We start from the raw sequence: 25,999 nt of genomic DNA on the forward strand, positions 1-25,999 counted from the left end.
AACACGCAACACAACAGCCGATTAAAACACATCACAGGTGTCACATACACCAACACCATGTTCATCAACATACTGCTTAGTTAAAAGTTTTGCTTCAACTAATCTGAACAGTAAGGAAATGATGGGGTTTGTACTCACAGTACTGCGCAGCTTTTCCAGAAGAATATTTAACTGTGTCTGTAAGAAAAAAATGACATAAACACCTCAACACATGTCTGTTCAGTTGTTGCTTTCATTTAATGGCTGACTGTGCAATATTTCACGCATTACTTTCTACTACTACTGCTTGCTTAATAAATAAATGCACTGTCATGAAATATTGATTTGATTTAGCTGTCTAATAGCATGAAGTTAGAGTACAATTTAGAAAACAAAAAAACTAGAAAAAGCTGAACTTAAATGGATTTTGCAGATAAAAATGACGTGGGAAAATAAGCAGATAACCGATTAATCGGATGATTTTTTTTATTTCCATTGGAAAATATAGAAATTGCATTGTCAAGAACTGATTCAAATTCAGCTGGCTAATAGCTTCAAGTAAGAGAAATAGTCCAATACAATGTAGAAAACAAAAAACCTAGAAAAAATTCCAACTTAAGTGGATTTTGCAGATACCGATTAGGTGGAAAAAACAAGCTGATAACCGATTAATCGGCTGGTATTTTAAAAACTTTCCACTTGAAAATATAACAATTATTAATAAAGTGCATTATTACAAAATTAAAAGCCTTGTACAGAAGAGCTGTCCATAAAATGTCATGGTTAAGTATTTTAAAGAGTGCAATGTTTTAATAATGGTAATGCATTTCCTCTGAAATCAATATTTTAGCAAATTCTCATTGTATACCAATTACACAACAACCAATGTGCCACATGCAAAAACTAAATTCATAAAATCATTCTTGTCATCAAATGAGGAAACTAAAGTGTAAATGCATGCGGCTGTCAGACCGACCTTGAACTTGTTGCCAACGCTGATGAAGCTGAGCTTTCCGGCTTTCTGTTTTGCATCTTTCGAATTGTTTGAATTCTCAAAGAGTTCGCCGATGAATTTATCCTTCGACTCGCTCACCAGACACGCCAGCGACGTGTGAAGAGCATCGTTATTCTTCTCAACAAACTGAGTCTGAAAGACAAACATCACTGGACTCAATATCTCCAAAAACACATTTATATACATTCAATTACAGCTCTGTGCATTAAAGTTTCAGTTAATAGAAACTACAGCAGCAATAGTTCTTACCAAACTACAATAAATACAAACATTAAAGTGATGTTTACAGGACATTTTCTTTGCAAAAATGTGGCAATGTTAGTGAATGTTGGATGAAAGGGTCTGCAAAACATGTGTGCCATAATTTAGCATCTTCAAAGCAGCCTTCCTGTGCCTAAAAACCCCATCAATAAATAAAAAATGCACACTGTATGCGTGTGTTTGTGTACCGTCTCATAGCAGACCGCTCCAGCAAAGTGTCTTATGATGAAACCTTCATCATCTCGGACGTTCCTGTGCACTGTTAGCTTGGACTTCCTGGGAACCTGCAGGACACAAGACATTTAACAACTGAATCTAGTAAACCAGAGTAAGATGTTAAAATAAGATCTAATGTAAAGTCTGACTCACAGTCAAGCGGAAATGATCTTTATGTTTGTTGTGAACTGTATCTGTGAAGTGCTGGTCACTGGGTTGAGGTAGTCGGTTTTCTTCGTCCAAGATATCCAAGATGCCAACTAGCTTCGACTCCACCAGATCGATTGACATATTATAACAGACAGCTGTTTGTCAGGGTATAACAGTAGTAATGCCTGATAGAATAAAGTGTTTTTACAGATTGATCTATATTTAATATGATACAGATCGATGCAGTCCTGATTATCCACATAATGGACTTCATTGACACCCAGACCTTCTCTTTGATATAACTCCTGCTCCTGTAATGCAAACACAAATCACAAACATGAATTTATATACGTTTTTTAAATATTTTTTTTAGGAAAATGTATGTCTGTCGTCTGTCTCTAGAGCTCTTCTTGCGGTTGGGGAGTGAGGTTTACTTTTACTGCACAGCTCTCACTGAGTAGCTGGCCTCCATTACAAAAACTTATAAGTTTCCCTCAATTCTAATGACGGTGGTCACTGCGGTCTCATTCTCAATGGTAATATTTCTTGGATTTGTTTTGTGAAGGTCCTGTAATATACAATTACAATCAGCTTGGTGCTTGGCGACGTGGAAAATCTGGCCATGGATTAAAAAAGGAAGATGACATAACTTAAATGCGCCGTTGAAGGGCTTGCAGTAATACGCCAAACCTGATTTTACTGTTGTTTGCATTATTGCATGGCAGTGTTTTTACTCAAATTATATTTATTTTAAGTTTATATGACAGTTTGATTAATCATGGGGGGATAAAATATTTAATTAGAGGGAGAGATATAAAGAACATAGGGGGGATAATCACTCCCAGCAAATCGCACCCTGTATATATCTTTTTTCACAGTTTTACAAGTTGTAAAGTTTATTATAGCTTTAGAACTAGACACTCAATGTAGGTTATAAACGATAAAGTGTTACGCACAGGCAATATTGTCCTACATAAGGAGTTCCCAAACTTTTCATTTTGGGACCCACTCAAATAGGTATAATCTAGTGGCATGCGGTGTCCGGGGAGGCACGAATGCAAAACTCACCAAAACATGTACAGTATGTAGCCAATCATGTGTGTGGCTCGTCATGTGAATCTATGTGCATCACGCATCATGTCAAAACATTTGCCTGCTGCAGATGCGTTGAAGGGATTTATGAGAAAAGAGACACTCATGTTTCCTAGATACTCACTTAAACTCATGTGTAATAATTGTTCAGTGAGTGTCTTGCGAGAAAGTCCCTTTTATCATGCACTCTTAGAACGGATGTGTTAAAAACAACACATTAGTGTTGATTCTGGGACAACACACTAAATGCGTTGTCCCAGAATCCACCCATCTCTGTTACTATTGAAACAACACATTTAACACATTAACACAACTTGTGTTATATTTTAACACAAAATAATCACAAAATGACACATAATGTGTTAAAAGCTTACACACAAAAATTTGTAAAAAATGAACACATCCTTTCTAAGAGTGTGTGTGAAGCAGGCACATATTTTGACATGATGCGTGATGCACATAGGTTCACATGACGCACATATTTTGACACACCCAACACATAATTTGAATTCCTGCCTTCTCGGATGAAAAGTCACCGCACACCACTGGTATAATCTATCCTGGGACCCACCAACATATTTTTAAATGGAAATATGAGAACCACATTTACCCACTTTTATAATTTATTTAGTTTTTATTTTTCTTGTCAGACTAATAAACTTCTCTCCATTCTTCAAATACAATTATTTAGCATTTAGTGCTTCATTTTTTTTTTTTTTTTTTTTTTTTTGAGTAAAGAAAATGCTGTAGATAATCGTAGAATTAATTCCTTATTTACTCTTGCATTACATACACGCCGACTTTTGATTTGTTAAATATACGCAATACCCACAGACAGATTTAAATGATTTCAAGATATCAATGATTTATGCAAAAAAAAAAAGATATTTTATGGAGATAGACCTACAAATGACAATGCATAATAGGAACACTGATATTTTGAGTTTATAGTTTTATGATCTCAGTCTCTTACCTCTTTGAGAATTCGTTCATTAAAGAACTGCTGCAGTTTTTCATTACAGTAATTAATGCAGAATTGCTCAAAGCTGTTGTGTTCAAAATACTCTGCAGAAAAAAAAAAAAGATTCAAGAAGTGACCAGCACACTACACTCACTAAAAATAATAAATCTTAAAAGAAAGGCCTATGTTTCATTCTTAGCATCTCAACATTTTTATTCTTCCTTATTAAAGCTAAAATGAGAAATAAAGAAATGGAATTCATCCGAAGATATCAAGAGTTATGCATTTTGTAATGTAATACATTACAAATTAAAATAAAATAAAAATGTTTTATTACTTCAGAAAAAAGTCATTATTTGCTTTTATATTGCTGGATTTTAAAATGAACTTTTTCTGTTTTGTTTCTACAAATTTGTATTTTATTAAATACAGAACTGTGCAAAAGTCTTAGGCCACCACCACCAGTCCATCCATATAGATTTTCAATCCATTTTATTGAGATACAAACAGAAAAGACAGGAAATATCTACAAAAAAATAAACAATAAAACACAACCCTGGAACCATGTGGTACATGAGGATGAAGAACAGTAAAAAATGATCTCATACCGAATCCAGCGATGTCCAGTACGCCAATAAAATGAGCAGATGAGTCGAAGGGGAAGCACTGGTTTATTCGGGTGACCACATGATCAAAGAGACGACTGTAGATGGCTTTAGCTAGAGCATCACGAGCACTGCTGGCCTGCTCAACCTTCAGAGGAACCCTGAAGAACACATATAATCATATCATATATCATCATATCTCATATTTCATATCTCATATCATATCATACCTCATATCATTTAATTTAATATCAATGTATATGCAAGGAATAATTGACAACAGGCCGCTGAATTATTCAAAAATAAAATAATGGAGTGTCGAAGCGGTTACCACACGCATTGCTCTGGTGGCTATTTTTAAGACATTTGACAGGTTAGGTGTGCGTTTAACAGAAAAATAATCAATGCTCGGGGAAGATTTCTCAACCAATCCGAATTGTACACATTTTACAGCCTGTTTTTAACCTAAACTTTATATTAAATTTAAATCAAATTAATTTATACTGTATATAAATACTAAATCTATAATATTTTTCTTAAAATTAGACTGTGTGTATTTAAATATACATAATTATTATACACAGTACACAAACACACACAAAAATGATGTAAAGAAAAACTTTTATTTGGCAAAGATTATGCATATATTATATTATATTATATATTCAGTCATTATTTTTCTGTTAGAAAACTACTTTGTGAATTCAGTATTATGTAGTGTATTAAGAGACAAATGATGGTTAATCTAATTGTTAAAGTGCTTTAAAAATCCATTAACTTGAAGTAAATCACAGAGTAGATGAAATATCCATTGTGTTCCTTGTGGATTATACAATAGCACTTCCTAAAATGTTAATAGGGTTACATAACTGTATGGGAAGCATCTCAGTGCAGTTCTTCATGATTTATGTAAGAATGAACGTCTCTTACTTGATAGCTGTTCCTTTAGCGCCCCCTGCTGTTGTATGCATGACTCTGGTGGTCAGACTGACTCTCAGATCTTCTTCATCCAAACCCAACAGCTCAGCACAAAACTCCAGAGACTGACCACATGCCTTCTTTATGTTACAGCCACCTTTCATACAAACACAAATTAGCAATGCAACGTAAGGGAACACAGCAATAAAATGTCACTTTGGATAAAAGCGTCTGCCAATGTACAGTATACTGAAATAATATTAGTAAAAATGCTGTTAATGTAAACGCTAAATATGCAAATAAAAATCGCTCTCATGAAGTTTTACTATATAAATAAAGTAAACCGAGTCTCTGAATACAACCAGAGTCAACAGATGAATAGGTTCATTGTCCTGTAAACTCTCTCTGTGTTTACCTGAAGTGCTTCCAGCCTCCTCGAAATCAATGTTTCCAAGATGTAAAACTCCAGCCACCACCCTGAACAGATTCAGCTTCTCGGTATCATTCAGACCGATCCTTTTCATAGCATCACACATCCTACTAAAGTCTGCATGATCATCCAGCAGAGGATCTTTCAAAGACCCTGCCTTCATATGCTGTGAAACAACAGCCAAGTTAGTTTTATCTCAAACGATGAGGTGACCATACGATGAACATCAGATATACATCAGCTCATCTGAGAGCAGCTACGCCATCATAAGCACAGCGCAGCAGAGATGGTGAAAGAGACGCCAGAGTTACAGACCGCAGCTGTAAGCTCATTCAACTTTATTTTATTAAGTAACAGCAACTCATGAAAAGAATAGTAGGTTGAAATGACTTGAAATTCAAGTTGATTAAACTTACAAATTTAAGTGCAACAAGATGTATTGTAATTTATTATGTCAGTTACTATATTTTTAAAGTACATGTGCTATAAGTAGTGTATGTGCCATTTTGTAACTCCTGCTAAATAATTTGTCTACTGAATCCATCGTGTCCTAATCTCCTAATTTATGTTGTTGATAAAGTCAAGTTAAAAACAAGTTAAAAATGTTTTATTAAAACCCTGCGTCCTGTTCTAATGTGTTTGACTATACTGCGGTTCATTCAGATGATTTTGAGTCTCCAATGTTAACGCCCCACCAAACACTTGATAAAACAGCCAAAGCTATGTCTACGGGGGACTAAGGGGGCATTGCCCCCTCCCAAATGTTCCAATGTAAAGACTATTTATATTAGCACCCACACACCAATGTCTGGTTGTCTTACACAAAGCTCAGAGGTCTCTTCAGCAGTATTTAACTTACTTGAAAAGTTATACTATTCTCTACGATAGTAAGAAAACACAACTTTAAATTAAATATCAGAAAGAAATGCAATTCAATATTTTATAAACGTAATAACACAACACATATTAATATGAAACTATTATATTTATATAGTAAAACAATCCCAAAATACCCCCTAATCCTTATTATTATTTATTCAAATACAACAGCCAATGGCAATTCTCTGTTTTATATATGAAGAGTTTGGTTCCAAAACACGATAAACGCCATTTAAAAAAAAAAGTTACTGCCAAAATCAGTATTATATCAGGTCAGTATTTAAAAGTAAATTCTTAATTTTATGCAAAATACAATATCCGCAGTGTTATTCTGTCATCTTTTCTCCCTTTTTTCCCCAAAACGCGATAAAGGCACTCCTCCTTTTCTACAAAATGCAATAAATCCGCTCCACAAATTACAGCGCACCATTCCATGCAATGTAAACAAACAATGGTGGCGCGTTAAATACACGGAATCGTAATTTTCCTCATCTACTTTGTACTTCATGATCAACAAACAAACAAAAACAAAATAATACTTTAATGGCATTGATAAACATGTGGTGGTTTTCTGTGACGGGAAAGAAACGTAAGCCATCAACATCTAATAATTTACGCGAGAGGCACTCGGGAGCCGGTCGCTTTTTCTACCGACAGCATCAAGCTTATGCCAAGCTAAAACAATGACCCCAGAGGAAATTATGAAAAAATTTCCATAATTTTACTAAAATTCAAAGAAAATCGAGCAGGACCAAAACAATTTACATCTGATCGCTGTGAAAAATGTTAAACGACGACATCCTAAGTATAACCGCAGCAATGGCTATATTACAAGGTATAGTGTTTTGCTATTCATGTTTATTTTTTTAATCAGTGTATACCACTGTTCAACTAAATGAATATAACATGGCAAAGATGAATGCACATTTATACATTGATTTAATAGATTTATAGCATTTTGAAAAAAAAAACTTTTAATAAATTTATTGCATTTTGTGGAAAAAAAGTATTTATTTTTATAATAAATCTTTGAAAATTAAGTTATGGATTTAAATTGTTCATGTTTTTATAACCTAAAGACGCTATGTGAAAGTTTGTAACAGAAAATTGTGGTTTTCATCTTGGTTTTCAAGTTTTTACCGAAATTAGTCAATATGGATTTATTGCGTTTTGGAACCAAACTCTTCATATTTTACATTGATTGTTATGGCTGCCACCCAGTCCATCAAGCCTAGTACCAGGCCTGAACACAGCTTAACCGAACTGTAAACCTCCATCTTCATTAAACTGGTAAGTTACTGGCATGCGTTTATCTTTTCTGTTCAAAAATCAGTTTGAAAGGAGCCGGATGCACTCAGTTACATAAATGTAGTTGATGGAAAGAAATTGAGTCCTTTTGGAGAGAAGAGTATACAGAAATAAGAGAAAGTGCAGTGAGACGGTCACAGTACATCAACATACAACATCACTGACAAAGACCTTTAAATTCACTTATTTAGGGTGGCAAAAAGAAAGCACAGTTTCAATGAATTTAAAGGTGTAAGATTCACGTTGAGAGTTTGGATAAAGACATATAAATCTGTCCAACAGAAACAGATCAGTCTGAGATTTGAATAAAGTAAACAAAGCAATACGGGAATCCTTGTGAAATTAAATTTAAAAGAAGTTACTGGATACAAATATATCTGATCTCAGTTCAGTTTGGTGAGTTAAAAGAAGCAGAATGGACTTGCACACTGTTGTACTGTGACATCCTGCATTAAACTGTAAACAGGAATAGAGAAAGAAGATCCCATATTCCCAATACCATAAAACAAACCAAAACACCAGCTCAGCTCAGCTCCCAAGAGAAATTAAGCTTCATATTTATAAGACCTGGGTCAAATGTATTTACTAAACAAACTACTGTCATGTCACATCATGACGTCCATCATTTGGCTCAGAGATCATGTATCATTATTCATTATAATAAACTACATTGGACCCAGGACTTGATGATTTATAAAAGCAGCCCTGATTGTACACAACACACATAATCACCTTCTGTTCCTGTGATGTATCAGTGACACACAAAGAGACGCACAACCACAGACAATGACGTGTTATAAATGAAAAGTGATTCGGTTAGTCACAGGCATGCAAAAATCATCAACAATTTAAAAAATAAAGTTATGAACTAATATAAAACAACCAATCACAACTTTGGATTTGTTTCCAGAAGTACATGTGGAAAATGGTCACACAGGTATAAGAAATGCAGAATCCCATCTTATCCCCAAAATCCCATGTGCTTCAGGTCCTTAAGATCCATGTGTACACCAAACCTGCTGTCTCCTTTATCACTCGTCCTATACCACCACACCATGGTTCCTACTTTACAGATTGAACATTTGACCCTAAAATAATCTTCAAGTGTTGATCAATGTTAACTCACAACTAGTATGTTTACATGCAACCATATAATGCGTTTGAATCACCTTCATGTAAACACCTAATCAATACGATTGAGGTCGTTCGGAGGCAAATTTCGATCGCATTGAAAGGGGTGGTGTAGTTTGATCTGTGATCCGATCATCAGGAGAAAAGTATTCATGTAAATGTGTGGGTCTGCAGTGTTTACAGTGGCAGAGCCAGAGGGCAATTGCCACCCCAGACCACGTCCTTGCCACCCCTGTTGCCACCCTGCTGAAAACATTACACTGTTTGATTTTTACGAACATTTCTCAAATCTCCCAGCGGACGTGAATGCATCCTTCAAGCGTGCAGCGTGCTGTTGCTGCTTCACTTTTCATTAGGCTTGTTCAACTTCATGCTGCGCCGCAAGAACCGACAGCTATATGACGACAAAGTTCCGCGAGAGCGATTTAAAAGCAAACTCCTCCGTTTGATTTCGCGAGTACTTTGACGTAATCCGGCTGCCGATTCCCGCGGCACCGCACGAAGTCGAACAAGCCCATTGGTTAAGCTGACACGCAGCTCCTTCGTGCTCCAAAACATAATGCGGCAGCACACACAGGATCGATGAAGAGCGTTTTGCTGGTATGTAACATTTTATTGGTGTTAAATTGAATGAAGTACTGTTTTAACGGGGAGTTAGGGAGACGTTGCACTGTAGTGCTTAGCATTAATACTTCAATGAGCATTGCTAGTCTTGTGAAACTGACTAATACTGTCATGGCTGTGTGAAGATGCTTAAAACAATAAAAAACATGTCGTAATCAAATGTTCAGCAACAATCACAGACATTAGGTGGGCTTATTCATATTGGCACATGTAATGCAGCATATTAAACTTAATAAAACCACCGTGGAGATGGTACAAGGATGTAAACAGCGCGCTTTTCGGCGCCTCGCGCCTTTTTCACGTCAGTTTGGGGGACTTGGGTCTGAGAGGGTTGGATTATAATTTCACAAAGTCATCTGAAGCCATTCCATAGCTTAATGTGAGGGACAGAAGTCTATTTACATAATTACATTAAAGTTAACGGAAACTCGTTCCCTCCTCCCTTAATATAACACGTCTATACGTCTGTAAGCAATTTTCCTTGTGTTGTCAAATAGGCTAGACCTTAATATACTCAGATTTTGTCGTAATGTATTACTTTAGTATTTGTATTATTAGTAAAGGTGTACTTATAGTAAATAATAACAAGCAAATTGTTTCAAATTTTGGTTTCTTCATGAGGTGTGTAACTATAGGGACAGCGATATTACCAACTTCTTTCTAAAGAAGCAAAAGTCAGGTGCAGATCAGGGCCAAACAGATCCCAGTTGTTCTATTTTTGCTGTATACTTAATACATATATAATTGTGTAGATTTTGGAAAATAAACAACTTTAATTTAATCTATATACATTTTGTGGAAAATAATTTATTTTTAGTGTAATTGAACACTTTGTTTATTGACCCCCAAAATAATACCTTGCCACCCCTGTTTTAAAAGTCTAGCTCTGCCACTGAGTGTTTACAGTATGTATTTCATAGCATAACATAAAGCAATAAAATAGCGCTGTGCTTTTCGAAATGTGTGTTTTCTTTGCCTATATCTGAAAACTTTTTAAGAACAACTTTCCTCGCCCCAACTTTGACTTTGTACATTTATCGCGAGATAAAGCGTGAAATCGATGAAAGATGCTGTGTGCTGCGTTGCCAAGTCCTTTGGTTTTTGGCGTAGTTCAGGTTTGGGCAACTTTTAAATGATTTCAGAGAGTTTTTTTTTTTCTGTGGGTTAAAGATGAAAGGATTTCATTCATTAGTTATTGCTATTTGGGCTGTGAATAGTCATGGGATGCTTTTGGGCTAGTTTTGAATGTCCATAGGGCTGGTTTGATGATGTGAATCTGGCAACCCTGTGCGTTTACGCAGACGTTTGGTTCGGATTATAGAATGTACATGCAAATGAACATTGCAATGTTTAGGTTGCATGTAAACTGTACTTTCGTAACCTGCAATTTGATTGACAAAATGTTGTGCATGCAAGTAAACATAGCCAATGTGCTTCATGTCAATTTGATTTCATGCTTGTTGCCTAAAATGCTGAAAATGTTTTGCATTTAAATTATGGCAACAAGTATATCACGATAAGGTATGCTTAAAATTTTGTGAAACATTATTCATTCATGAATAACAGACTGAATTGGAAATAAATCTAGTACCTCTGGACTCTTGCGGTTTTGAGGAATCTTTTTGTCTGACTCCTTCGTAGAGAAATACCGCGTGCATCCTCGACTCAGATACTAGATTGAAAGAGAAATTTATAACTTTAATATTAAACATTTTCTTTGAAGAAACTAAGCAGACAAGTAACAACATTTATTTCTTATGCACTTCCATTAAAAATCATTGTCACATACCCTTTTACAGCTCACATGATCAAATAGCCTGTGCGCGCATTTAGGCAACAGAAGAGGTGTTGTTCCCCATTGGTTCTAATGTGTTAGCAACTCAGAAAGTTTATTAAAATGGTTTCCCAGCTTCAAAATGTCTGGTTGTTGCATTTGGTTGCACTTATATAATATAATATACGTATATACGTATATATGTATCTGGCCACTTTATTTTTTGTCATCTGCTAACGTCTATCCGCTCCACTATAGTACACGGATCTGGTAACTGTGTTGAAAAAGTTGATCAAGTCAGCTTTTAAAAATAACTTTCTCTGTCAGTGTTGCTTCACTGCTGATTCTTGCCATACTTCCGTTGCCTAAATGGCGGCGCATATGCTGCCACGTCATCATTGTGTACAAACAGTAAAAGGGTCTATATGTTCATCTATATAGGTTGGATGCATATTAAACATCACATATAGAGGTTAATTTGAATGAAGTGATGTGAGATGAACACACCCTGAAAGAGTCTGGAGATCCGAGATGAAACTTTTGTTGGATATCTTCAGATGCTCCAGCACACAGTCTGTAGAAGATGTGATAGTTTCTCTCATCCTGACCCTGTGTGCAGATACGCGACTTCTCCAAGAGATAATGAGACACAAAACCACCTACCACTGCATTCTGGGAAACAAACCGACACAGGATGTGATACAACTGAACTACTAAATCATCAACATCATCACTGTGCTCTTACTGAGGAGAGTTTGTGCACCTTTTCATTAAAGTGAATCTCCACAAACTTCCCAAATCGGCTGCTGTTGTTATTCCGGACAGTTTTGGCGTTCCCAAATGCCTCGAGCAGTGGGTTTGCTAAAATCACATAAGAAAAAGAGAGACTTAAAAGAAAAGTCATTTTTGGTAACACAAAAATAAATGGGTGTCTAAATCAAGCGGTGTAACTGTTAACATTAATTAATCCACCATGAACTAATATGAATAAATGTACTGACATGAACTATTAACAAAAATTAACACATGCTGAAACACTATATTTTTTATTGTTTGTTCATGTTAGTTAATGCATTTACCAATACATCTTATTGTAAAGTTTTAGTAATAATTGGTTTAGGATTAGGGTTGGCTTTTAAGGTTAGGGTTCGGTTTAAGGTTTCAAATAATTGATTATTACTATATTATGTATATGTAACTTGAAACAAAGACACTGCAAAAAAGTGTTACCCAATATTTTTATAGCATGTAATAATCATGGTTATTGTTCATTTAAAATGAATAATTTAAAATGTGTTAATATGAAAAGTATCATATTTAAAAATTAACGAAAATTAATAAATCCTATAAAAATACTCTTTATTTATTTATTATCTATTGTTAAGTCATGATGTCTAATGCATTATTCACATGTAACATTACAGAAGTTAAGTAGCAATACCCATACGGCAAAAAAGTGTTTTACATATATGCTAAATACATTCAATAAAGGTTAATTAAATATGTTTTTACATTTGGAATTTGAAAATATATTTAATATTTTTAATTTTTATATATATTATATAGAAAATATATTAGTTTTAACCTTCATAAATTAGCACATACATTTCAAAATGCATTTTAGCGGCAACAAATTTGTAATTTTACAACCAATATAGCAAAAATATATTTTTCCTGGAAAAATAAAAAAGTTTGTATAAAATGTATAAAATATACAATTATAAATATATTTTTGCAGTTATAATTATATTCAATTATAACCTTTTCAAACCTGTTATGTTTACAGGTTTGTAACAAACGTTTTTCTTCCAATGCAATGTGAATATAAATGCTGTAAAATATATTAATTTATTATATATTTGTATACATTTCAAAATATACAAAAAAATGGCCAAAAAATATATTGGTGAAAAACGCATTTTTGTAACCATATTTCAAAATAAATTTGGACATTTTTTATATTTTGAAATATACTTAAAATTATTTTAAAAATATATTTTTTGCCATATGGGTAGCAATATCATTCAATAATATCATTCAGACAAACCTTCCACTATCCTCTCATCAATGTCTTGACCTGTACCATAAGATGTAGTTAAGTACCTAAAGGGAAAATATACATTTATAAGAATTCTTAATTAAATCATTTCGAATTAATATAATAATAACATAATAAAATCTATATAAAATGTACTGTATATGGAAATACTGTACTTCTATCATCAATAAAACATATCTGTACCTGAGAACAAACTTAGTATTTTCAGTTTTTCCTGCCCCTGATTCTCCAGACACAATGATGGATTGACTCATCTTCAACACTTTCATGTCACGATAGGCTTTATCGGCTAAACACACAAAACACATATGATGACATCAGACTGCTATAAACTAATATGAACATGTGTGTTGGTGTGTACACTGCTGATGCTTTTCCAAAAACCTACACAATCCACTTCTTTTTAGCTTTTGTCTTGATACTGTAATATGCCTGTGGATATAGCTTACTAGCGATCTGCTTGTATAATTGCACATCGACACAAACAATGACGCAGAAGTATGAAAAAAACTAAAGCAAAGAGGCAATGCAGAACTTTAAAGCCAGCTTTAGTCAACAAGCAGATACAATGTTTTGGTTAAGTAGCATGGATGCACTGATACAACATTTCTGTGCCGATACCGATATTTGATTATGTAGGATGACATCTACCGATATCGACATATATGGAAATATTGCTTATTAACCCTTGTTTCAAATTATTATGTTTTGATTTCTTAGAAGTGCAGAGCGTACAAACTGCAACTCGGTTGTTACTACTTGATCAAGGACTTGATCAAGAGCAAATGTCCCCCCGACTGTCAGTGTTTGCCAATGAAGTAAAACATAAAAAATACGGGCCGTGTATATAAAATCACAAGCCACCATTGCTTACAAATACAACACTGACCTACCCACAGGGTGTTTAGAGGAAACCTCTTTCCCTGACAGAGTTTACCAGGATTTTGGTAATGATGTGTGAATGATATCTTACTGGTAAAAAAGCTGTAATGTCATTGAATGTGTTCAGACGGCTCTCACTAAATCCTTGGCTGCATCGGAGCCAAATAGCGCATTTCAAAATTAAACAGTCTTTTAAGATGACTGATGTCGATAATCGGAAAAAAATAGTAGTTATTTTCATTGATATAACTGGATGGTTTTTTTTTTTATGAATTCTGGCGATAATTTTATACAAATAAAAATTGACTATGGGAGGTCAACAAAATAGTGAACTTTAAGGAAAATGTGTTATGTGTTATAGTACAGATACATGCAATAAGGAAATAACCAAATGTGCAGAGGTGTTGTTCTGTACCGGCAGTATAAATAAACATGAATTTGCATACTTCAAGAATTTGGGTTTGTACAGGAAGCATGTATGAATGTATCTTACCAATTGCAAATACGTGAGGTGGGAGCGTTCCCAGCGACCGCCCCTTATACTGTGAAATAGTCTCTGGAGAATACAGCTTGGGAATTTCATAATACGGATTCACAGCAATCAGGATGTTGGCAACAAACGTCTGGAATACAAAATAAACACACGTAGAAGAAAAGTGAGCAAGGAATACACACTTATAACATGTACTGGATTTATAAACAACCTAAATGTAAAATAAAGCAGCAGTACATTAGGGTGGTCCTTATTTTTCAACTTTTAAAAGTTCATGCTCTCACCCCACCAATATGTTTGAATAAATAAATAAATAAATTGGGCAATTTTTTTCAATATTAATTAATATTTAGAGGTTGCTCAAGACCTTTGAAGTTTAACACATTCGCGTATTATGTGATACTTTGTGCTAGCATGTATAATTGTTTAATAATACGTATGGCAGCCATTTGATCATGCTCCATGCAATTAAAACTCCTGTTTTAGTTCTGATATGTCTTTCAAAGCTTCAATGTGAATGAAGCACAATAGACAATATACACTGAGACAATGGCTGAAGCAACACGAAGCAAGTCTGGATAATAACTGGAACAAAGTTACCCTCCAAGAAGCAAGTTTTATGTGTGTTGTGTGTTTTTAAATGGTACAGTTTTAGTAAAAATATGTGATTTTGGAGGCATTGAGCAACCTCTAGATATTATAGGAACAATTCAAAATTTTGCACAGTGTGTTTCTATTGATATCCTAACACATTTAGGCTGTGAGAGTTGAACATTTAAAAAAAAAAAAGATCCATTATAAGGACCACCCTAGTGTACATCAAATATAAGTCAACAAGCAGATAAATTATTTTTTTGGTTAAGTAGCAGGGATGCACTGATACAAAATTGGATGATTTTCTCAAGCCAACCCGCAGTGCTGGTCTTTCCTATACGCAAATTACGCAATTTGCATAGGGCCCCGCACCACTAGGGGGCCCCCTTGATCTCAAAATAATTTAAAACCATTATACCAAATTAAAATTATTATTATGTTTAATGAAACAAAACACATATAATTTAAATAATTTGCAAACATGCGGGTTTTTAAAAATACTTAATTATTTCTTTAATCAGGGTTATGTACTCGGACAACATCCAGGCCGTTTCTCAATCCGAAGGTCACATTTGTAGGCTGCATGCGTCATAAAAACGTATTTCAGAATATTAACAATTATAAAGTTGACTAGTATTCTTGGTTCCCTTTCAGTCGGTCACTACGACGTCACGTCGTGACCGACGAATTGGGAACCGCTTCGCGGGTGACCTATCTACTTCGAGAACTATCAAAAACGCCAATGAACTTGGCATGCAGGTATTTGCATAATGCCGGCGCCGCCCCGCCAGGTGCGTATATAAGGCACAGGTGCATAATACCAAATCAGCTTTATTGCTTCGAAGCCGGCAGACATCTGCTCACGAGAAGCTATTCTAACTGATCTTCGTAGATCCTGTTCTGGGAAGAAAAGTCTCAGCTTGCTGAAGTTGGTTGGGCAAAGACACCTCAGCGGAGGCTCGCAGTGTTTTTTTCCACCCTTTCTCTCTCTCTCTGTCTCTTAATTTAGGACTTGAGTTCGAGTGAGTGCGTTTGCCTCTCCCTGTGTGTTTCACCAGCTCGCACAAAAGAGTGATTTCCCTAAAAGAGCAGCACGTTTGAGCTTTGTGTCTTTTTAAAGACAGCCACTCATTCGTGTCACGGTCGGGGTCGTCTTTTTAAAGATGGATTTCCGTCCGTGCTCCGTTTCTGGATGCGGTGTGTTTATCGCCCCCCAGGATGGCCACAAGCGTTGTCTCTCGTGTCTGGGGCTCCAGCACGCAGAGGCAGCGTTGCGTGATAGTTCATGCCCCATCTGTGAGGGCATGACTATAGCGGATTTGCGGAGACGGGTGTCGTTCCTCCGGCAACGGCCCCCGCCTTCCCAGTCTGGTGCTGCTAAGGGCGCAGCTACCAGATTGGCGAAGGATGACCTCCGTATAACGGTGCTGGGTCGGTCTGCTGGTTCGTCCAGTAGCTCCCAGCGCCCTGATCCGTTGCCAGCGGAGGTCCCGATGGAGACGAGCGGCCCGTGTTCTACGGTGTCCTCGCGCTCTGTCGAGCCTCCACCTGACGCGATATCCACCGTAACGTCGGAGGGGGGGTTGTCAGCCTCAGACGTCGATCCGGATCCGCTCCCGCCTTCGGGCCAGGTTGCGGCTTCTGCGTTCGACCCTGAGATGGCAGCCATGCTCGCTCGGGCGGCGGAGGCGGTCGGCTTGGAGTGGACTAAACCTCCCCCACCTGAACCGTCCCGCCTCGATGATTGGTTCTTCGGGGGTGCCAGGGCTTCTCAGTCCTCGCCCCCGGTGCCTTTCTTCCCCGAGGTGCATGAAGAGCTGACGCGGTCGTGGAAAACCCCGTTTTCCGCCCGGAACCGGCCGTATCAGCCTTCACCTCTCACCTCTCTCGAGGGTGGAGATGCCAAGGGGTACACTGGTATCCCGTCAGTGGAGCGCCCGGTCGCGATGCAGTTGTGTCCGGCCGGTGTCGCTTCCTCCTGGCGGGACCAGCCTACTCTCCCCTCACGGGCCTGTAAGCAGTCTTCGGCGCTGTCCGGTGCTGCTTACAAGGCTTGTGGGGAGGCAGCCTCTGCCCTGCATGCCATGGCATTGCTGCAGGTCCATCAGGCTAAGGCTCTGAGGGATCTGCACGCGGGAGGTCACGACTCGGCGGAGTTCTCTGAACTACGTGCGGCTACTGATCTGGCGCTTCGTGCGACCAAGGTCACCGCACGCGCCGTCGGGCGTGCGATGTCTACCCTGGTAGTCCAGGAACGCCATCTCTGGCTGTGTCTGGCGGACATGAAGGACGCTGATAAAACCCGGCTCCTGAATGCTCCGGTTTCCCAGACCGGCCTGTTCGGCGAGACGGTCGAGGAGTTTGCCCAGCAATTCTCCGCGGCCAAGAAGCAGACTGAGGCCATCGCTCAGATCATGCCACGTCGGAAGCGTCCTGCGCCTGCCCCATCCACGTCGGCGCCTCAGCCTGCTCCTCGCCGAGGGCGTCCTGCGGCGGCCGCCTCCGTTCCTCGCCGGGGCTCTTCTAAGAAGCGAGGAACCGGTCGTCAGCAGCCCGCCCCGCCCGCTCAGCCCGCTGCAAAGGGTGGTAAAAGAAGATCAAAGCGGCCCTGAGACGGGCGACCTAGAGATGGAGGGGATCGCTCTTCGGGAGATGGTGAAGGCACCACTCCCCCCACCGGAGGAGGCCCGGTTGGGGAATCTTTTGTTTCATTTTTCTGTTCCGCCGACTTTTCAGTCGGCACCCACAAATCCACAAAAAGAGCGAATTCCACTTCCATCTCTAGGTCTTCAGATGAGCTCCGGAGATACGAGAGGGCTCATAACCCCCCCTCGTTCTCCGACTCATCAGAGGAGAACGAGAGCGACGCACGGGCTCATAACCCCACCGCGCTCTCAGCCGGTAGGAGACAGCTACGGGCTCATAACCCATCGTCTCCCTCCTCCTTCGCCAGAGGGTGCATCGAGTGGTGTGAGGTGTCTTCAGCAGAGCCTCCCTTACTCAACCACCCAGCAACGGACTCAGGTGAGTGTTATCACACACAACACTGCTGTCGGTGCGGCCGTTACGCACACACCGGCGATCACCTCCGTTGCGCCCGCCGCGGGTACACCGATCGTGCCTTTAGTCCCTCTCGCACGGTATCTGGGGGCGTGGGAACAGCTTCCCAGCCCGTCGCGTTGGCTTTTACGCACGATTCGTCTCGGCTATGCGATCCAATTTGCCCGGCGTTCCCCCAAATTCTCCGGCGTTCGTTTCACTACGGTGAGAGCTGCCGATGCGCACGTCCTCCGTGCGGAGATCGCTGTCTTATTGGCGAAAGACGCGATTCAGCCGGTCCCTCCAGCCGAGATGAGGTCGGGGTTTTACAGCCCTTACTTTATTGTACCCAAGAAAAGCGGCGGCTTGCGACCGATCCTGGACCTGCGTTCGCTGAACCGTGCACTTCACAGAATGCCGTTCAAAATGCTGACGCCCAAACGCATATTTCCATGCATTCGTCCAAACGATTGGTTCGCATCTATCGACCTGAAGGACGCGTACTTTCACGTATCGATTCTCCCCCGACACAGGCCGTTTCTCCGCTTTGCGTTCGAGGGGCGAGCATACCAGTACAAAGTCCTCCCATTCGGGCTCTCTCTGTCGCCCCGTGTATTCACCAAAGTAGTGGAGGGGGCTTTACAACCCCTGAGAGAGAGAGGTGTGCGCATTCTCGCGTATCTGGACGATTGGCTAATAATAGCTCAAACACGTCAGACGCTGTGCGATCACAGAGATTTAACTTTAAAACACCTCGCTCGTTTGGGTCTTCGGGTCAACTGGGAAAAGAGCAAGCTTTGCCCCGTGCAGAGAATCTCTTTTCTCGGTATGGAACTGGACTCGATCGATTTGACAGCTCGTCTAACAGAAGCGCGTGTACAGTCGATTCTGACTTGCCTGAATACATTCAAGAGCAAGAGCGCGGTCCCGCTGAAACAATTTCAGAAGCTTTTGGGGCATATGGCGGCAGCCGCAGCTGTAACTCCGCTCGGACTGCTTCATATGCGACCGCTTCAGCGTTGGCTTCACGATCGAGTCCCGAGGAGAGCGTGGTTGCGCGGCATTCACCGTGTTATCATTACACCTGCGTGTCGTCGCACTTTCACTCCGTGGTCAGACCGTGCGTTTCTCCGAGCCGGTGTGCCTCTGAGACAGGTCTCCAGGCACGCGATAGTATGCACAGATGCGTCAGACACGGGGTGGGGGGCCACGTACGATGGGCTTGCGGCTTCGGGGGTCTGGACGACACCCCAGCTGCATTGGCACATAAACTGCCGGGAAATGTGGGCTGTATATCTTGCGCTCGTCCGTTTCAGCAACGAGTTACGGGGCAAAGATGTATTAGTTCGTACAGACAACACTGCGACCGTGGCGTACATCAATCGTCAAGGCGGTTTACGCTCGCGTCACCTATCGCATCTCGCCCGTCACCTCCTCACTTGGAGTCAGAAGAATTTGAGGTCTCTTCGTGCCATTTACATCCCGGGCACGCTCAATGTAGAGGCGGATGCGCTCTCTCGGGCTGCGCGTCCCGGCGAATGGCGACTCCACCCCATTGCGGTTCAGCAAATTTGGAGACGTTTCGGCAAAGCGCAGATAGATCTGTTTGCTTCCCCAGAGACGACCCATTGTCGCCTGTTCTATTCACTAGCCGACGACTCGCTCGGCGTGGATGCATTGGCACACAGCTGGCCGCGAAACATGCGCAAATACGCGTTCCCTCCGGTGAGCCTCATTGCGCAAACCTTATGCAAAATCCGGGAGGACGAGGAGAGCGTGCTGTTGGTGGCACCGTATTGGACAACCAGGAGCTGGTTTCCAGAACTCTCTCTCCTCGCGACAGCCCCTCCGTGGAAGATTCCCCTGAGGAAGGACCTTCTTTCTCAACAAGAGGGCACATTATGGCACCCGCGCCCCGACCTGTGGAACCTCCATGTGTGGTCTCTGGACGGGGCACGGAGGATATGAGTGATTTACCGCAAGAGGTGTCTAACACTATTGCTGCTGCGCGAGCGCCGTCTACGAGACAGGCTTACGCGCTTAAATGGAACCTGTTTGTCGACTGGTGTTCTTCCCGAAGTGAAAACCCCCGAGAATGCCCGATTAGTGTTGTGCTTTTATATCTCCAGCGTCGCTTGGAGAATAGGCTGTCACCATCCACTATTAAAGTCGATATCGCTGCGATATCAGCTCACCATTCACCCGTAAACGGTAGAACAGTGGGTCAGCACGACCTAGTCATCAGATTTCTCAGAGGCGCTCGAAGACTGAATCCTTCGCGTCCCCCCTCTATTCCTCCTTGGGACCTGTCCTTGGTGCTGAAATCACTCCAGGAAGCCCCATTCGAGCCTCTGCATAGTGTGAGTGTTAAGTTTCTTACAATGAAAACTTTAACTCTCCTTGCTTTGGCTTCTGTTAAGAGGATAGGGGATATTCATGCATTTTCGGTCGATGAATCGTGCCTTCAGTTCGGGCCGGCTGCATCCAGCGTAACACTGAGACCCCGGCCCGGCTTTGTGCCCAAAGTTCCCACCACTCCTTTTAGAGATCAAGTGGTGAATCTCCAAGCACTGCCTTTGGAGGAGGCAGAACCAGCCATGGCTTTGTTATGTCCTGTTCGTGCACTACGTGTGTATATAGACAGGACGCAAAGTTTTAGGACCTCAGATCAGCTCTTTGTTTGTTACGGTGGTCAGCAGAAAGGAAAAGCTGTCACCAAGCAGAGGATGTCCCATTGGATTGTGGATACTATAGCCCTTGCATATCAAAAGCAGAATGTGCCTTGTCCATTTAATTTACGTGCCCACTCTACTCGCAGTGTGGCATCATCTTGGGCACTGGCTCGCGGTTCCTCGCTAACAGATATTTGTAGAGCTGCAGGCTGGGCGACACCTAATACGTTCACAAGATTCTATAGTGTTCGTGTCGAACCGGTTTCCACTCGGGTTCTTTCTACTAACTAGTTAAGAATGCCGAGGGTCGGCTCGTGTGTCGGCTTGGAGCCTCTATTTTGGTGCTGCACATTTGCACCATTATGGAAGGCCATCGGGGCAAAAACGTCTAAAAAACTGTTTTTGCCTCTCCTCCACCGCCCTGATAGCTGGTGTTGCGGAGCATCCGCTGTCAACCTATCACTGATGTATTCTCTGTAAACCTGTGTAGGCTAGGCATCCACATTTGTCCCCTACGTGGGGTTCATTTGTGTGTATAGTCCGTGGGGTTCTAATCCTCCACGTTTTTCCTTAGCAGAGCCTGCTCTGCATCTCTCAACATACCATGTATTGTTCAGAGACTTTATTTGAGCAACCTGTCGGTTGTTTCATATATTTTTATGTCATCCATTTAACCTTCTTAGGGGATGGCTTCCGCAGTGTTCTAGCTCCGCTCAGTTTAGACGCTTCTCCCAGTTCGCTGCTTCACTATCGTGGGTTAAGGAACAGGTAGTGACCGGCCTTCTGCATTTCGCCTTAGGTTCCGCCCCTTATGTGGAGGGCGGAGGGCTTTTGCAGGCACTGGAAGGGTTCAGCTGCAGTGGCGTTTTGGTAGGGATTCCCAATTCGTCGGTCACGACGTGACGTCGTAGTGACCGACTGAAAGGGAACGTCTCGGTTACGTATGTAACCCTCGTTCCCTGAAGGAAGGGAACGGAGACGTCACGTCCCGTCGCCACAGTTTGCTGTTCCATTGCTGTTCAGGCCGGGCACTGTTGCTCGGCTTCTCAGCAATAATATAGCTGATTTGGTATTATGCACCTGTGCCTTATATACGCACCTGGCGGGGCGGCGCCGGCATTATGCAAATACCTGCATGCCAAGTTCATTGGCGTTTTTGATAGTTCTCGAAGTAGATAGGTCACCCGCGAAGCGGTTCCCAATTCGTCGGTCACGACGTGACGTCTCCGTTCCCTTCCTTCAGGGAACGAGGGTTACATACGTAACCGAGACGTTAATTGTTATAATATGCAATGACTTGCAAATGAAATGCTTATTTAACTTAAATAAACCAAGCTTGATGACGTATGCAGCGCGTATATGCGACCTTCGGAGGTTGCAGCCTTCACATTGAAATACGGCCACGGAGTGATGTGCTAACGGTGCGCATATTATATGGCCACCATTGCTTTTAAACGCAGCTATCCAACAAAAAACGTGAAGCAAGGGAACAAGAGGAAGGTATATTTTAAAGTCTTGTTAGTATTGCCAAACAAAGCAGTGTAATCTTTTCAAAATAATGATCCAGTACAGATTTCCAATTTCAAAATTATTTTGTTTGTTTTAACATTTTAAATGGTTAATTTTTTTACTGTTTTAACATTATGTATTTATATTTAATTTGATTCATTAAATTAATTTAAATTTAAATCAGGTTTAGTTTATAGTGCTTCTCACAACACATTTTAAATCAAAACAGCTTTACAGCAAATACATGTTTCATGTTATAATCAGCAAGTATCATTCAGGGTTTCAAAGTAATTTGCATATGGGAATAATATACAGCTTTGTGTATAATACACTATGTGTACTACTACACATATACTAACTAACAGCAACATTGAATGGGTTTTATGAATGCACTGAAAAAGGGCCCCTCACAAAGGTTTGCTTAGGGCCCCCAACATCTAGAACCAGCACTGCCAACCTGTTACTTAGCGGGACACTGGTTGCCTCGCAAAAAAGCCCATTAATTTTTCCCACAGACTTTTGGATTATCACAAAAATAAGCTCTGTGTTTAACTAAAGTTTATGACACTTACACGTTTCCTGTTAAGGAAATACTCTGTGGATGAATATTTCTTGGAAATTGTGCCCATGTTTCTGGTAAGGGACCATTGATGCTCACTGGGTTTTGCGTTGCATTGTGGAGAATTTTAGGAAACAAATGTTCCAGAGCACTGGAAGGATTTTGCGATTGAGACAGCCCTTAAAATGGCTGACTTCCTGACTACTGAACAAGGGAGCTGATTGAAACGCAGCCATTGACTTCCGGACAATGGAACCGGAAGTGCTAAAATCCTAACTCGCTTTCTGGTTTTTCTTACAAAAATATGTCATCCCTGCTGCATTTTATATTTTAATGTGAACAATGTCATCAAGATCAAACTGTGCTCTGGAATGGTGCTAAGGCGTTGCTTTGGTAGTCTGGATGCTGGGATGTTCTGGGTGGTTGCTATGCAGTTGTTAATTTGCCTGACAACATGTGATATTAACATACTGATCAAATAAGTATAAGAGAATATACTTACATATATCCTATCTTTACTGTAGCGCACACGGACGTTATTCAGAAGTGTGGCTTCATTCAAGTACATCAACGAACCTATGACACAGACAGAAGAACATTAAACCCAACCGTGCACACGCAGCGGAGAGGAGTGTTTCTTTTAAACATATTAATACTTACAGTTGTCCTCCACATGTTTGTTAACATCATCCTCAGCAGGGAAGACTTGACTGACAGGAGCTTGAAAAGCCTGCAATTCACATCAATGTTAAAACATACAGCAAACATGACAGACAGCTTGTGTTAATTCTCATGTGTGACACTGTCCACATGCTGTTATATCCATGCATGCACATGCATGAAAAATCTGAGCCTTTAGCAATCTTCACTTCTGTATGAATACATTATCTAAAGAAAAACTCATTTTTTACTCTGAAGAAATGGTGAGTGGTGCTTGTCTGTGGGAAAAAAACAATGCTTGGGTTTTGTTGGGTGGCAATGCATTGCTAAGATATTCTGAATGTTCCTGTAGCTCATTCCTTAAAGCATTGTGTTAGCAGCACAGAAGGTCAAGTCATACTCATAACAAATGATATTGTAATGCATTGTAAGATGCTTTGGATAAAGGCATCTTTCTAATTAATAAATGTGAATTTTATTTTTTATGCTCTAAAGTTTTGCATTTGCTCATCCAGAGTATTTCCAACCATAGGATAGCAGGTTTTGAAATAATTAAGTGTTTGCTAAATAAATAAATGTTAAAGTTATTAATGTTAAAGGAATATTCCACTTTCATAAAAAAATGTTCAGTCGAGCAGAAATACATTTTTTTGAGGAAAACATTCCAGGATTTTTCTCCATATAGTGGACTTTCTTCTCGAGTGAACAAAGAAAGACATAAACATCTTGAATGACATGGGGGTGAGTAAATTATCAGAATTGTTTTTTATAATAGTGGAGTAATCCTTTAAGTAGCTGCTTTCTGGTTTTTAATATGGTTGCAATCAAGATTTGTCTTTTTAATCTTGGATCCTGATGTGAGGCAGCAGGGCCGGAGTGGGACTCATTTTCAGCCCTGGAGTTTCATGCCTTAGACCGGCCCACTTTAGTTCACGACTGAGTATTAAAATAATATCTTTAAACCCTCAGTAGTATAAGTCTGCAGTAGTGCACTGTTCTCTGCAGCCTTGCAATTCACTGTATTTTTCAAATATATAATTTCATATTCTGTGCAAATGCAGTAAACAATTATAATTTTTGCCATAATCATGCAGCCCTGCCATAAGGCCATAATATTACTAAAGTAAACTTATTCAAAAACTAAAGGAAACAAATGGGTTTGTGTTTTCCTCTATATTTCTATTTCTAAAAAACGGTGAGTCTTGAGATTAACTGTTGGGTTGATAACGTTTGGAAACCCCTGATATACAATACACAAGCAAGATTTATCAAGTATGCATTGGAAACAAATGGAAAAAATCTGTATCTTTTTTTAGTACTTAGATCATGTCTATTGCTAAATAACGTAGGCCTACATTGTGTTAAAAAAAAGAAAACATCATGGATATACTTTTAAAACTACTTTTTTCAAATAAACTAATGAGTTTTGCATCAAATAGATTTTTGTTCCTCTTGCAATAAACGATGAATAATGACTATTCATAGAGAATTCATCTATGACTTGGATAAAAAAACACGTTTTGTAAATTCTTTTCCTTTTAGAGGCCAGCCCGTTTGTATTAAGACGCGCTCAAGTTTATTTAAATTATAATAGACGCGCGGCCGGCAAGCGCACTCAAAAGACGCGCTGAAGTTTATTTTAAATATAGACGCGCGGCCAGCAAGCGCACTCAAAAGACGCGCTCAAGTTTATTTTAAATATAGATGCGCGGCCGGCAAGCGCACTCAAAAGACGCGCTCAAGTTTATTTAAAATATAATAGACGCGCGGGCGGCGAGCGCACTCAAAAGACGCGCTCAAGTTTATTTAAAATATAATAGACGCGCGGGCGGCGAGCGCACTCAAAAGACGCGCTCAAGTTTATTTAAAATATAATAGACGCGCGGGCGGCGAGCGCACTCAAAAGACGCGCTCAAGTTTATTTTAAATATAGACGCGCGGCCGGCAAGCGCACTCAAAAGACGCGCTCAAGTTTATTTAAAATATAATAGACGCGCGGGCGGCGAGCGCACTCAAAAGACGCGCTCAAGTTTATTTAAAATATAATAGACGCGCGGGCGGCGAGCGCACTCAAAAGACGCGCTCAAGTTTATTTTAAATATAGACGCGCGGCCGGCAAGCGCACTCAATATAGACGCGTCTGAAACAAAACTCGTGTTCAAATAAGCGCTTTGAAAACCAGAAGACAG

At 40.0% G+C, this 25,999-nt stretch overlaps 1 protein-coding gene across 8 annotated transcripts in view; it reads right to left on the reverse strand.

Annotated features, from left to right (window-relative positions):
• myo6a (myosin VIa) overlaps window positions 1-25,999 on the reverse strand; it is a 63,161-nt gene that overhangs the window by 15,665 nt on the left and 21,497 nt on the right. For all 8 annotated transcript variants that reach the window (XM_073855698.1, XM_073855697.1, XM_073855695.1 and 5 more), the window contains exons 3-19: window positions 23,811-23,880; window positions 23,653-23,726; window positions 14,778-14,907; window positions 13,586-13,691; window positions 13,391-13,446; window positions 12,107-12,204; window positions 11,851-12,015; window positions 11,161-11,241; window positions 5,613-5,793; window positions 5,210-5,354; window positions 4,283-4,440; window positions 3,687-3,778; window positions 1,855-1,932; window positions 1,625-1,747; window positions 1,444-1,539; window positions 956-1,126; window positions 139-177 (exon numbers count right to left, since the gene is read on the reverse strand). In XM_073855698.1, the coding sequence (XP_073711799.1) occupies window positions 139-177; window positions 956-1,126; window positions 1,444-1,539; window positions 1,625-1,747; window positions 1,855-1,932; window positions 3,687-3,778; window positions 4,283-4,440; window positions 5,210-5,354; window positions 5,613-5,793; window positions 11,161-11,241; window positions 11,851-12,015; window positions 12,107-12,204; window positions 13,391-13,446; window positions 13,586-13,691; window positions 14,778-14,907; window positions 23,653-23,726; window positions 23,811-23,880 (1,863 nt within the window). The remainder of the gene's footprint in view (window positions 1-138; window positions 178-955; window positions 1,127-1,443; window positions 1,540-1,624; window positions 1,748-1,854; window positions 1,933-3,686; window positions 3,779-4,282; window positions 4,441-5,209; window positions 5,355-5,612; window positions 5,794-11,160; window positions 11,242-11,850; window positions 12,016-12,106; window positions 12,205-13,390; window positions 13,447-13,585; window positions 13,692-14,777; window positions 14,908-23,652; window positions 23,727-23,810; window positions 23,881-25,999) is intronic.

The sequence above is a fragment of the Misgurnus anguillicaudatus genome, chromosome 18 (assembly GCF_027580225.2).
Source record: "Misgurnus anguillicaudatus chromosome 18, ASM2758022v2, whole genome shotgun sequence".
NCBI lineage: Eukaryota > Metazoa > Chordata > Actinopteri > Cypriniformes > Cobitidae > Misgurnus > Misgurnus anguillicaudatus.